Source organism: Hyperolius riggenbachi, chromosome 1 (genome assembly GCF_040937935.1).
Source record: "Hyperolius riggenbachi isolate aHypRig1 chromosome 1, aHypRig1.pri, whole genome shotgun sequence".
NCBI classification, from domain to species: domain Eukaryota; kingdom Metazoa; phylum Chordata; class Amphibia; order Anura; family Hyperoliidae; genus Hyperolius; species Hyperolius riggenbachi.
The window spans coordinates 223646288-223661347 of NC_090646.1; the positions used below are offsets into that span (position 1 = coordinate 223646288).

At 43.1% G+C, this 15060-nt stretch overlaps 1 protein-coding gene across 3 annotated transcripts in view; it reads right to left on the reverse strand.

Annotated features, from left to right (window-relative positions):
• LARP7 (La ribonucleoprotein 7, transcriptional regulator) overlaps positions 1-15060 on the reverse strand; it is a 97022-nt gene that overhangs the window by 67622 nt on the left and 14340 nt on the right. For all 3 annotated transcript variants that reach the window (XM_068281288.1, XM_068281297.1, XM_068281280.1), the window contains 4 exons: positions 11288-11503; positions 6052-6152; positions 5888-5971; positions 4596-4760 (listed from right to left, as the gene is read on the reverse strand). In XM_068281288.1, coding sequence (XP_068137389.1) covers positions 4596-4760; positions 5888-5971; positions 6052-6152; positions 11288-11495 — 558 coding nt within the window. In that variant the 5' untranslated portion in view covers positions 11496-11503. The remainder of the gene's footprint in view (positions 1-4595; positions 4761-5887; positions 5972-6051; positions 6153-11287; positions 11504-15060) is intronic.

The window sequence follows — 15060 nt, forward strand, 5'->3', positions numbered from 1 at the left end:
AATCAGAAATCAGATTGGACAATCAATCACAATGGACAATGAACAGGGCATAAAAAAATAAAATAAAATTTCAGGGCTGGTGCACACTAAGAGTGGTTCTGAGCGTTTTTAACCACTTCAGCCTACAGGGTTGAGTTTTTTTTTTTTGCATCTGAGCAACTTTCACCTCCCATTCATTTGCCAATAACTTTATCACTACCCGTCACAATGAATGGATCTATATCTTGTTTTTTCCACCACCAATTAGGCTTTCTGTGGGTGATACATTTTGCTGAAAATTAATTTATTCTAAATCAATTTTAACAGGAATATTAAGAAAAATGGAAAAAAATTTTTTTATTATTTCCATTGGCCATTATAGTTTGAAATTCATACATGCTACCATAATTAAAACCCATGTACTTTGTGGCCTGGTGCACACCAAAAACCACTAGCAGATCCGCAAAATGCTAGCAGATTTTGAAACTTTTTCTGTAGCGTTTCAGCTAGCATTTTGCGGTTTTGTGAAGCGTTTTTGGTGTAGTAGATTTCATGTATTGTTACAGTAAAGCTGTTACTAAACAGCTACTGTAACAAAAAACACCTGGCAAACCGCTCTGAAGTGCTGTTTTTCAGAGCGGTTTGCGGTTTTCCTATACTTAACATTGAGGCAGAAACGCATCCGCAATCCAAAATCTGCAGCAGCCCGGGAGTATGCGTTTCTGCAAAACGCCTCCCGCTCTGGGGGCACCAGCCCATTGAAAAACATTACCCGCGGGAGTGCGCACAGCCTAACTGGACGAGAAATTTCGTCCAGTTAGGCTGAAGTGGTTAAAAACGCTTGCTGTTTGAAAACCGGTTGGCTAATGTATTTCAATGGGATGGTGCACACCAGAGCGATTCAATTTTTCCCAAAACGCAAAGTCGGGTCCTGCAGCTTTTTTGCAGATTTCTGAGGAGATTCCGCCTCAATGTTAAGTATAGCAAAGTGTAAAATCGCTAGATCAGAGCGATTTTCCAAGTGTTTTTGTTACAGAAGCTGTTCAGTTACCGCTCTACTGTAACAAAATATAAAATATGCTACACCAAAACACTCCGAAAAACCCTAGGCATGTGCAGAAAATCGCTCTGCACATGCCTAGAATCGCTCTAAAAAAAATTGCTTCAAAAAACCGCTAACGTTTGCAGATACGCTAGCGGTTTTTGGTGTGCACTGTCCCTTACTCAGGTTTCTTAAAACCTGCAAGGTTAGTAAAGCACTCCTCTCCCAGGACATTCCCGCGCTGAGCTCCCCCCCCCTCCCTGAATTATAGCCACAAGGCACCAGCACACTAGCAGGGACCCACTTGGGCTTCAGCAGAAAAAGTCGTCTGCTTGGGTCCATGCTACTGTGCAGACGGCTCGCCCATGTGCAACAGCACAAACTCAATTGGGCTTGGCTTTTGCTGCTGAAGCCCAAGTGGGTCAATGCTACTGCATAATACCACACCATAATACCACCTAATACATGTATTGAGCTGGGGATTTGAAGCCACAGGGATCTGAGGCCTTATACACTCCACACATAAGCGGATCAACTGAAAACTTCCAACTCAAATTTCAGTAAAGTCCTAATTTTATCATGTAAAACCACTGTGGCAGCTCTGTTAACCGTGTGCTTTGCAGTGGTGCCTTTTCTTTTAATCCTAGAATACATGGGAAAATGGGCTTACAGAGCACAGCTGTCTTTTGAGAGGTGTATCAGGAGCCGATATGAAAGTCTTTCGCAATTGGTTTGTGTGGGTACAAATGCAGCCATTTAGCTGCGACCACAAGGCACTCTGTGGCTGTGAACGCATACATGTAATTAGGGTCCCAGGAAATGTGGGCACAGGGTTAAGCCGATTTGCAAAAAAGTAACAACTTCGAATTACTATTCCCCCTCCAGGCCGCCATTAACACTGGTAATTCAGCTCCCAGCTATTGCTGGCAGCCAAATTACACTACTTTTATTATAATTTGTGCTCCGTCTTTTGATGGCGCCAAAATTACTGAATGAGCAGTAATTAGGGGAGGTACATTTAGAAAAAAAAAAAAAAAAGTGTCACTTACCTGGTACTTCTAACTGTCCCCCCTGCAGATATCCTGTCCCGTCTCTCAAGAATCCTCAGTTCCCCGCCGTGGGTCACCTTCCAATTAGTCTAACTAGACGAATGTCACTGCGGCTGCGTCCTTGCTCCCGCTTGCGTTTCCGGGAGCTTACTGCACAGGCGCCGTATGAGAAAACTTTGTATTGCACAATAAGCTCCCTGTGACACGAGCGAGGATGCACGCGGCCAAGGCTGCGCACCCGCAGTGACATTCATCTAGTTAGACTGATAATTAGAAAGTGACCCGCGGCAGGGAACGGAGGATTCTTGAGTTACAGCGCAGGACTGGGCTGCTGCAGGGGGCCATTAGAAGCCCCAGGTAAGTGAAACTTTTTTTGTTTTTTTATACCATCATAGAACCCTTTAAGCCTTCTGAGTAAAAGAGGCCTTAGGAGTGCTGGGAAGCCTTTACAGATACTGGATTGTAATATGTCTGCAGTGTGCCAGGGTAGTAATGTGGCTTTGATGTTTTCTTTCAGTTTGCAATAACTCCAAAGTTTTGAAACAAAGATTTGTATACATAAGTCATTTAAAATGATGTTCTATTGATTGTACATTAAAGAAACTGCCTCAATCTAGCTAGTTAGTGTTTCACTCAACCTTGTATTCATCCTTGCTAATAAACCAGAGATGAACAGCAACACAATAGTACAACATTCACAAGACAATGTTGCAAGACTGGATGCTAACATTGGGCAAAGTCTTTAAATTGTAACTGTCAGGCATAAAATCAAAAATCAATTCTTTATTTTTATCTGGTAAACAAGTAATAGGGATGCTAACCAGGCAATCCAAAAGTTAAAAATCACTATTACTTTTCTTGTTGATAAATGATCATTCCCCAGTTTACCTGACTGTTATTTGGCACATTGGCGAAAAAAAAGGAAGTTGCAGAGCATGCTGGGTTGTCTTTTTTTTTTTTTTTTTTTTTTTTTACTTATTTACTTTCCTGTAAGACTTAACTAAAAGCAATCCAATTGGCTGAAACCTCTTTTCCTCCCGTTTCCCCCTGCCACACCTCTGTTCCTCTCGGATTGGCCAATATTTCTCATGCTGAGACAATGCACTGTCTATTGCAGAGCTGGTTGGGAGTGTCTGTAGACTGGGAGGAGGGTGGGCAATGCATACACAGTAGGCAGAGGAGAGTAAGGGAGTTAATTACATCAGGATTGGCTTAAAGGGAACCAGAGAGGAATGATTTTTTAAAATAGAAAAAAAAGAGTTTATACATACCTGGGGCTTCTTCCAGCCCCATAAGCCTGGATCGCTCCCACGCCGCCATCCTCCGCTTCCTGGATCCGCCGGTACCGGGCCCGACACTTCCGGCGGACGCAGCCAATTGTCCGCATCACAGGGGCTCCCTCCATACCCATACGGCTGCGCAGTAGGCAGCCACACGCGTACCTGTATGGAGGGAGCGCCCTGTGATGCGGAGAATTGCCCACGTCCGCCGGCCGACTGGCGGTAATGACGGGACCCAGTATCGGAGGTTCCAGGCAGCGGAGGATGGCGGCGTGGGAGCAATCCATGCGTATGGGGCTGGAGGAAGCCCCAGGTATGTATACTTGATCCTCTCTGGTTCCCTTTAAAGATAGACACAGTTAAAATGGAGAATGCCAAGAAGGATTTTCTCTTTTTTTTACTATAGGAAAATCATTAAAATCAAAACGTGAACAGTGCAAAATATAGGTTCTGTAAGTAGAGCAAGCATTTATCTACTTGTGTGTTTTTTTCCTGAGATAGTATGGCTGACAGCTCCTCTTTAAGGTGCCCATTAAAGATATAAATCTGTGGCTGATCAACTGTTTCCTATTGGTCGTGCCCATTAAAGAGACACCGAAGCGAAAAAAAAATAATGATACAATGAATTGGATGTGTAGTACGGATAATTACTAGACCATTAATAACAAAGAAAATATAATTTTTATTTTCAGTTATATAGTGTTTTTTATAACATTGCATAATTCTCTAATATTTGCAGTTTACACACTACTCAGTATTCTAAATGATTTTACAGACAAGGCCAGTGAACTATTGAACTGTCCTTTGCAGAGAAAAATAAATTACAATGACTGACAGTTGAGATAACAAGCTTAAGAAGACAGAGCTCTCTGCGACTTTGAAAGTTATGGAGCTCAGCGGCTCTTTTGCATAGAAAAAAAAACCGTGAGTTTCTTACCTCTTCCTGTACTTGATACAATATTAGACTTATGTCTCTGCTTCTATTGTTTAATTTCTTAGCTGTACTACACATACAAATCATTTTTTCAAATCCAAATTCCTGATAACCAATTTGATCAGATCGATGGGATCCATCTGAAAAATGGATCGATTCTATTAATCTTATCAAACTAGCTAGCAGGAATTCGCCCAATAATAGGCATGACTGATGTTTTAGATAGTTTAACATTGCGATTATGTGCAAGTTAACAAAAAAAAAAAAAAAAAAAAAAAAAAAACAAACCCTACAAAAAGGAAAAGAATTACCTCAATCGCTTTAGCAGCTTGTTCTTGAGTCTCAAACTCAATAAAAGCAAATCCTTTAGGGTCGCCTGTGGATTTGTACCGAGGTATGCCAATATACACAACCGTACCACATTTACCAAAAACCCTTTCAATCCAGCTGTGGGTAACGTTTTTGGGGAGCAGCTCCTGTGGACAGAAAAATGAAGTGGAATTACGTAAAACTAATGAGAAGACTAGCCCATCTAAGGACAAACTTCAGGTATTAGGTGTACAGTAAAATCCTTTTATAGTAATCGCCAAGGGACCAGGAAAAGTAGTCTACTTTATCAGAATTGGTCATACATTGTATATTTATATAGATGCAGTTGCTGGGACCTGAGGACGGAGTTTACTATATCTAAGGCTGCATTTCCACTTGTGCGGTGCGGAATCGCCAGGAAATCACCGCAGACGAAATCGCATGCGGGTGCGATTTTGCATGCGTTTTTCCCGCGATTTCGCATGCGATTTCGCATAGGGTAGTAGGTGGGCGATTTTAACCATGTCACTGCCTGTGTAAATTAACATTACCTCCTATGCGAAATCGCATGCGAAATCGAGGGGAAAAAACGCATGCCAAAACCACATGCGATTTCCCTATTAGATACATTGTATGCGATTCGCTTAGCGGTGTGCGGGGAGCGAATTCTGACGGCTCTGCCGTGCAGATTTTCCCCGCACACAAAAACGCTCCGCACAACGCACAAGTGGAAACAGGCCCATCCACTTGTATTGGCTGTGCGAATCCGCATGCGGACAACGCATGCGGATTCGATATAGTGGAAATGAGCCCTAAAGGTTTACTATATCAGAGTTCACTATAACAAAGTTCTATTGTAGTAACCTTTATCTCGGACATCACACAAGTATCTTGTTATAGTGGCAATGAAAGTCTATGAGACAGGCTAAAGTACCTGCAGCGATGTGACGGAAGTGACTGAAGCAAAAAAAAAAAACTGCAGCACGTTGCTAAGCAGTTTGCGTGGTGCACGGCTCTATGGGAGTCACAATAGCAACTCGAAAAATCTCTACAGAATGTTGCGACAGCAGTGTGGCGCTCATGCACAGATCGGTGACATTGAGGTAACATACTTCCTGTCCGGCAGGTAGCATGTGAGCACTGAGAGGGTGTGGAGTCACGCTGATTTCCCTGTCAGCGCAGCGTGCTGCAGGGAACAAAGTGATGGTAATGGTGTGATGCACTGCGGTGAGCTCTTATGTCACACTGCACAATGTGTGAAATGGGCCTCAAGTTAGAAGACTGACGTACGTACCGCATACACCGTGCGTTCATCCACATCCTGTGGCCTCTCCCCAAGTGGGTGCCTCCTCCGGATTTTAGTATTGTCCAAGTTCATCTTCAAGGAAAATACAAAATATTAGATATCTTTCTCCTTTATGACCTAACTGGAGAAAATGCCTTCTGACAAGTACTCACCTCCACCACCGAGGAGTTTTTAACGGCCCTGGCAATAAGCTTGGAATCTGTGGTCAGTTTTTTCATTTTGTTAAAAGAGGCCAGCATAGAAATGTCAATATCTATAAAATAAGGCAAAAGGCACAAATTGTAACGATCATAGCAGCTGTATTTATCAGGGCTGTAGATTCGGGGCAATTTTGGGCACCCGGAGTCGGAGTTGAAGTCGTGGTTTCATAAACTGAGGAGTCGGAAGATTTTTGTACAAAATCCACAAGTATTAGGACTAAGGAGCCGGAGTCGAGAAGTCAGAGTCTGGGCCATTTTAGGCACCCGGAGTTGGAGTCGTGGTTTCATAACCTGAGGAGTCGGAAGATTTTTGTACTGACTCCACAGCCCTGGTATTTATCACAGTAGGCTTGTGAAATGAAGGAACATTTCTATTCAGTTACAGAATATTGTCAATAGTTTCCTCAATTTCACTGCTGTGCTCTGGATTTTTTAGGACATAGGGAGAAATGGCTTTTCAAAGGATATCCGTGACTACTTGCTTTGCACAAATGGGAGGGAGCAGGCCTGTATGGGCAGCAGTACTCATGCCCACTGCTCCCCAGTTCCCTTCCATCCTCTTATAAAAGCCACTGTAATTCACACATTGCCGCGCACTACTGTGCAAGTGCTGGCCCAGTGGCACATGTGCCCTTAATCATACTCATGTAGCCGGGAACACACTGCGCACTACATAACTCATATTACGCAAGAACAGAGCACGCTCAGCCACAAGAGTGCAAACAAGGATGCGCGCCGCCAGGGCTAGCATAGCGGTGAGCTACCCGGTGTGACTTACGGGGACTTCTACAAGGGAACAGAGGTGAACAGGAGGAATGAGGACTGCTGCCCATACATGTCCACTTCCTCCATTAGGGCAAAGCAAGTCACCTCGGTACCCTTTAAACTGTACGTGGATATTAATCCATTATGAGGCAGAATTATCAATTCAGATCAGGTCTGTGGAGTAGGTACAAAAATCATCTGACTCCAACTTAAATAGAACATATACAGTCATCGTAGTGTAAAACTATAACATTTATCACTAATAAGGTTACGAAAAGAGCAAACAACTGAACAGGGAGAATTTGACCCCATCTCCACTTGGGTGATCCCAGGAATTCCTGGTGCAGTTGCTCTCTAGAAAAAGGCAACCCCTGAGGACCAGGTACACCTGGGAGGAACTGGGGACCAACTTCCCCCTAAAAAGTAGGGTGTAAAGCACAAAGGGTTAAGAGGCGCCCAAGCTGAAATGAAGGATATGATAGGTGAGCATATAAGCAACATCTCCAACCGCCTGGTGGGTCACTCATTTTAAGAAGGTATACAGCTACAACCCAGCTTTGATTTCTTTTTGCAGATTGGAAAAAGGTATATAGACCTTAGAGGGGAGCAAATTAGGTGGATCCATTCATTGAAGATGTTAAAAGGAATGTCCGAACAAATTAAAAAGGAAAAACATAAATCTACTTACCCGTGGCTTCCTCAAGTCCATTGCAGCCGACATGTCCCACGGCAAAGCTCCGCTCTCAACCGGAGGCCTGGGGTCCCCGCTGGTGCAGAGGCCGACCTTGCGAGGTCGTGCTCTACTGAGCCTGCACCACTGTCAATCAAGTCCACGTTGACAAAGCGTACTTGCACAGGCACAGAACTTCAGCGCCTGCGCAGTACACTCCGGACAACATGGACTTGATTGCTCTCACAGGCGCAGTAGAGGACGACCACGCGAGATCGGCCTCTGCACCGGCGGGGACCCAGGCGGGGCCAGCTGAGAGCGGAGCTTTGGCATGGGACATGTCGGCTGCAATGGCCTTGAGGAAGCCCCGGGTAAGTAGATTTTTTTTTTAATCATTTGCTCAGATATTTCTTTTAAAGGAATAGTCAGGCAAAAAAAAAAAGTTTCACTTACTTCACTTAGGGTCTCAATGCGGACATAGACCTGGTATGTTTTTTGAGCAATGAGCAAGAGTATCCGTGCATCCGTGATTTAAGATGAGTGCAGTTGCAACCGAAGTCAAACATTTACATTTTAGAGTTACAACTTGCAATTAATGTAAGCTCTGTGTAGGCAATTCTCTTTTATTGGCAAACTCTTGCCACCCTAGACAGAACATTCGTACATATCTCTATAGGTGAATATATTGGGGGTCAATGAGTGGAGACAAGTGGTGGCTGGTGATAGAGAGGGGTAATTCTCAAAAACAGTGCAACCATTTGGCAGAAATAGGGCTTTTAGGAGAACACGTGGTGACCTCTCGCGAGGCATACTGTAGGTACCTGGACTCGAGACAGGCATATATGGGGGGGGGGGGGCACTGACTTGTTACAAAGTACCGCACAGAATTTGTAAATTACAGACAGTCAAAATATACCTTCCTGTGCTGCATCCCGATCCAAAACTCAAGTCCATCCTTAATAAAGGCTGTCGTTTTTCCTATAGAAAGACACATTTTGGGATCTTTCTAGTCCCTTACTCTCCATGTGTCCTCTCCTTCTGGGTCCCGCACACCTATCTGGCTCTTGTCGGTGGGTTCATACCCCTGTTCTTGCTCGACTTGCCGCTTATGCAAATTTCAGAGATGCGCCACTGTTTTCTCTCTATGTTTTTTAATGTGACATTTGGCACTTACAATATTGGCACTTACAATATGTGGGCTGCACTGGGCGAGCACAAAACGGGGGGGGGGGGGGGGGGGGGTTAGGTGGAGGTTAGGGGATAGCACGAGCTGGAACACCTTTCTGAAGTCTTCAGTTTCCTGACATTTTGAAAGATGCTGTCAAATATGTCATCATTCAGGTTTCAAAGTGTGGAAAGGGTACAATGTCTTATGGTGGGTGGTTAGGGGGGAGGTCTTCAATGATGACTTCTCTGTCATGAGGCTTTCTGGATACACCAATTGGATAGGCAAGCACCAGAGGCTCTTAATGCACATTGGGATCTGAGCTTGATGTACAAAATATAATTTAAATTTTGCCCTCTTCCCCATTGTGTGCGTTTCTCCACCCCTTTTCTTTCCCTCATCAGCTCTTACAGTTACTTTTATGTTACATTTGATGTCAATGGCCTCAATTCACCAGAGGAGAGTTAGTAAGAGATAAAAGGTCGGTATTTTATCTCATGCGGTATTTTAACAATTTGTTTGCAATTCACCACTGTGAGAGGATAGAGAGGAGTGTTTGGTAGCAGGCGATAATGGAGCGATATGAATGAGAAAACCGAGCGATAAATGGTAGGTAGTTATGCGGTGTTAATGATTTGCATGCATTACTTTGCTTCTCTGGATGCTGGAAGTAAAGGATTGTGGGTGGGAGGAGCAGATTACCAGCACGTGACCGCAGAGGGTTTCCCTCCCTGCTTTTTGACTTTCTCCTTCCATTACCTATCCCTCCCTCCATTCTGCATATTAAGCAATATTAAGCATTTACAATATTAAGTGGATGGGTGAAATGGAGGAGGTATTTGGATACATTTTCACACTCCCTCCCGATGAAAAATATATCCAAATTCCTCCTTCGATTCGCCCACCCACTTAATATTGTAAATGCTTAATATTGCTTAATATGCTTAATATTGTAAATGGGCTGCTCTCTGGTGCCTGAAATATGTACAGTATAAGCTGTTACTGTGTGCTGCTAGTAAATTTGCTGCAGAGTGAGCTGCAGCAGCTGTGAGAAAAACCACAAATCGCCAGGTACATGTAGGAGATAAATAGATCTAATGTAATGATTGGTCACACCCCCTTTTTTCCCTGGTGAATTGTGATTTTGATAACGACTATCGCCTATTTATTGCACAAATTTTGCATGAATTTCTACCTGTCGGTATTTCGCCCTGTACTTCTGGAGAATTGCTATTTTGAGATATCACAGGAGGTAAATTACCTACCATGCGATAAATAGGTCAGTAACCTCTGGTGAATTGAGGCCAATGTGTTTTAAAGGATCTATTATGCTTGTATTGTATTTTGTTTTTACTTAATTGTTTAATGACATTCTAACATTGGAGCATACTCCATTAAGAGGAAATGGAGTCTGCTTGGGCATTTGGGACTTTTGCCTCCCCTATTTAGACTACAAGTGTGCTCATTTTCTGTACAACTAGGACTAAAGCTACGTATACACGTCTGACTTTTACAAACTACCTGTCGTCAGACCCGCCCGCGGGGCGGTCGTTCTGCTGACAGTTTGCCAGTGTGTACAGTCTGTCGTCAGGCTGATTTTGACTGATCCGCTCGGCGGATCAGTCAAAACCAGCCTGGTCAGCCTGACGACAGACTGTACACACTGGCAAACTGTCGTCAGAACGACCACCCCACGGGCGGGTCTGACGACAGGTAGTTTGTAAAAGTCAGACGTGTATACGAACCTTAACCGATACGTGTCGTTTTGTGGATGTATCTTGTTTTGATCTTTTCCATCAATAAAAATGCTCATTTTGGTGCAATACATGAGCCTGCAGATCACCTTTCTTCTCTATTTCCTGCAACAACTGTTAAACTATGTGTGTATTGTGCATATGGATGCATATCGTAGCACCCTTGTGAAGTCAGTTTGAAGCACTATCTGTCCCAAGAGAGATTATATGTGCTCCTAATCGTTTGAAAGGTTGAGGCTAAGTTCACAGTGGGACGTTAAAGTCGCACGTTAAAACAACATTTAACGCAGAATAACTCACTGCAATGAAAAATCAATGCCCCGTTCACAGTGCACACGTTGCGTTAGTGACTAACGCTGCACGTTAAGTAAAAGTACTGCATGCAGTGCGTTATACACGTTATTAGCTGCGTTGGACTGTTTGCACATGCTCAGTAATGACTTGGAAGCATACTTTTCATTGCCTGTATTTTTTACTGTATCTGCTGTATGTGACGGTAACGCTGCGTTGCCACTTTTTGGGCGCGTTGCGTTGTAAGCTTGCGGTGCGACTTTAACGTGGCATCAAAACGCAACGTCCCACTGTGATTCTAGCCTGATGCACTGTACTTACATGTTGCATTGTGCATGTTATAGGGTAAATTAGGACACATCCAAATTTAATGGATCCTCTATTCAAAAATAACATTTTTCTTTACATACAGCAGTTATCCTACCATTTTTCTGTTTGGCTTTCTTCACTTTTTTATTTCTGAAGTAACAGCAAGCCTATTGCTGATCATTATAGGTTGCTGACAAAGGCAAATCTGTGCAAAAAAACCATAACAGGACTCACAGCCATCCCTGGATTTCTCAATCTGCTCCCGCAGAAAGCGATCTTTATGAAGGTTGACATCACCAAACCAGAAGTCCACTTGCTTGGCAATATCAGCAAGAAGTTGTTTCACTCGAGATCGTTTCTTTTTCTCCCGTTCCTTCCTAGTCTCTGTGCTCTCTTCTTCCTTCAGCTTGACCCTCTGTGTGTCCATTTCCATCTCAGCCATTTTATTACCTATATAAAAGCACAAAATGCTACAGTTACTACTGAGGATTGTACAGATATCTCACTGCCACTTCTAAGCAAACCAGTATATTACACCGTACATAAATTAAGCAGTTCCATTAACACCTGCCTGGCCTTTGTGCAGTTGTTTCTTGCTGGGCTGTGGAGTCAGTTTCATAAATTGAGGAGTTGGATGATTTTTGTACCCACTAAGCTGCATGGGGCAGGACTGCATACCCCATATTTTGGGAAGGCCAGCAGGGTGGATGAATACACACAAAGCTGAAGGCTTGGAAATCATTATTATAGATGGTGGCTATGTGGTTAGAACTCTTGCCTTGCAGCAGGGGAGTCCCAGAAATGGAAACAGTACAATGTGCACATGGAGATTGTGTGATGTCTTGTGAGTTTCCCATTACAGCTCACAGTATGGGGAGGAGAGTGTCAAAGGCAGAAGTGAGTAATACTGCATACACACAAGTATAACTGTAGCCCATATCCACTAAGTTTAGGTAACATCCAGGAACCTTTAAGTTGTAAAGTGTGCTGTGCTGGTCGCTCTGAGGTTATCTGCTGGGTCACCTAAACCATACCAGTTCCATAAATACTAAAAAAAAATAATAATAATAATTCAGATGACAAAAATGTCAACAAAAAAGGAGAGTTCCTAACTTTATAACCTGAAGATTGGCTAGAGAAGAGCGGAAAATAGCTATGAACTACAGCAACAGCTATTTAGAATCTGCACTGCATAAATCAACAGTTTATAAAGGGTTACTAAAGTGGAAAAAAAAAAATGTTTAACTTACCTGGGGCTTCTTACACCCCCTGAAGACATCCTGTGCCCGCACCAACCTTCCCCATCCATCGATCGATTAGTAGCAACCCCCTCAAAGCTGGCCGGTTGCAGCCAGTAGGAGGCCACTGCGCATGCAAGGCCCCGAGCTGCACGCACCTGATCGCACTCCCGCAGTATCGATTTTCGCAAACTGCACATATGCAGAACACTCCAGCAGTTGGAGCGCAGTGAGGAGGCGCATCGCTGACCAGCTTTGCAGGGGCCGCCGCTGCTGGTTGGAGGGTCTGGAAGGATGGCGCGGGCACAGCATGACTCCAGGGGGCTGCAAAAAGCCCCAGATAAGTTTAATTTTTGTTTTGCTTTAGATTTCCTTTAAAAACAAAACATGTTAAAGTACAGGCTACAAAATACTGTAAAATTAGTGGAACAGCATTTCAGGATAGGCAGCTGTTGCTCCTTATAGGACAACTGAAGGGAGAAGAACATGGAGTATGCCATATTATTTCCTCTTGAACAATACCAGTTGCCTGATCTAGTAGGATGCACTTGTGTCTGGACTACACCAGAAACAAGCTAATCTCATCAGATCTGACAATGTCAGAAACACCTGATCTGCTACATGCTTGTTCAGGGTCTATGACTAAAAGTATTATTGGCAGAGGATCAGCAGAAATAGCCAGGCAACGGATACTGCTTTTGCGCGGTGGGGGTAAAGCCTGTGGTCCATAAAGAGAAACTGTATCCAAGAATTGAACTTCATCCCAATCAGTAGCTGATACCCCCTTTTCCATGGCAGATCTTTTCCTTTTCTCAAACAGATGATCAGGGGGTCTGTATGGCTACTATTGTGATGAAACCCCTCCCCACAGTGTGATGTCAGGACCATTGACAGTTTCTTGTATGTGAACCTCATTGCATTGTGGGAAATAGCAGCTGTTTACAGATGTTTCCAACTGCCCCCCCAAAAAAGCAAGCAGCATCTCCTCCCACTGACATCCCCTGCCAGCAGTAAATATGTCAACATGTGATAAATGTCAGAATATAAATCAGGGAGAGGAAAGATGGTCAAACACTGACAATCATTTATACATAATTATTGTAAAAGTGAAGACCTTTTTTATTACATTATTTTCACTGGAGGTTCTCTTTAAGTGGTTAAAAGGAAAAATATGGCAACGTCCATGTCCCCCTTGCTTCAGTTATCTTTTAAAGAGTAACTTTAACCCAGGATTGAACAACATCCCAATCAGTAGAAGATGCACAAGAAATCTTTAAGTTTTCTCAAATATATCATCAGGGACAACTGTATGGCTTTTGTGGTGAAACTCCTCCCACAATGTGATGTCAGGGTCATGACCCTCACAGTTTCCTGACTGTGAATCCCATTGCATTGTGGGAAATAACGGCTGTTTGCAACTGCCAAACAAGAAGTATCTTCCTCTGCATAGAACGCACAGAATCAAACATTCTGCTTATCACACGGCAAGCCCAAAGATGTTGCGGCCTGTGATAAATTGTAGAATGTAAATCAGGGAGATGAAAGGTTCTAATAATAATTTATAGATAAATGAAAATAAGAATTGATACTATTTATGCTATTTTTCACTATAGTTCCTATTTAAAAGAAATCTGAGACAAAGGTAGTAAAAGAATTGATACTTACCTGGGGCTTCCTCAAGCACAATTCAGGCCATTAGGGTGGGGGGTAGGGTTAAGAGTAGGCACCAGTAGAAGGTGGGTTCTGTGCAAGGATAGGGTTAGGCTGCATATGTTGTTAACAATAGCTTTAAAGGACCACTCCAGCTAAAAAGTAAGCCATTCAAATCAGACAGAACCATCAGGTTTTGGACTAGTTCATCTCCTCATGGGGGATTCTCAGGTTTTCTTTGATTTTAAAAGCATTTTCTGAACGCCAGTTGCTAAGTTTAAGTGCCAAAATAGTGTGCAAGTGAGTAGGCAGGCTGTGCAGAAAATGCTTTTTGGAAAACAAAGAAAACCCTGAGAATCCCCCCCCCCCCATGAGGAGATGGACTAGTCTAAAACCTGTTGATTCGGTCAGATTTTAACTGCTTACTTTTTTTTACTGGAGTGGTCCTTTAAAGCAGGAGGATTAGCCATACTTGCCAGGGGAAAAAAAGCCACATATATTAGATAAATACTTGATTTACTTACATAACACATGTATTGCACTGTCTACGTTTTGATTTCAGTGAATTTTATATAGTAAATTAAGAGAATTCTGTTCCTGGTGGGAACCATGTCTTTTGCCCACAGTTTGAGGCTAAATACTGATGTAATTTCTTTCCTTAGCGATTGTAGGAGAAAAGAAAAAAAAGTTGAGTCACCTCAGCCTTGCTTGCAAACACAAGTGAGCAGAGGGTCATGTTTCAGCTAGGCAGGGAAATAAAGGGAAGAGGAGGAATATATTCTAGATAAAAAGAACCCCCAGCATGAAACTAAATGGCAATGTCTATTAAAGGGCCAGTGCTCCTAAGGTATGTGATAACTCCAAACTATAACAGCAGAAACAGTTTTTAATGCAGGATTAGCATCTTTAACACTTAATACACTCAGACCAGCTGCTGTTGAAATTAAAAAATTTTATGGCGACAATACCGCTTTAAAATTGGGTAGAATGCATTTTATGATAGTACTACCAGCTATAAATAGTTGCAGCCGTTTGCCAAATCTGATCAAGTTGCAAACGTTTTCGCTGCAGATCCACAGGAAGAGAGCGCTCCTATATGTAGCAATTTGAGCAGATTGA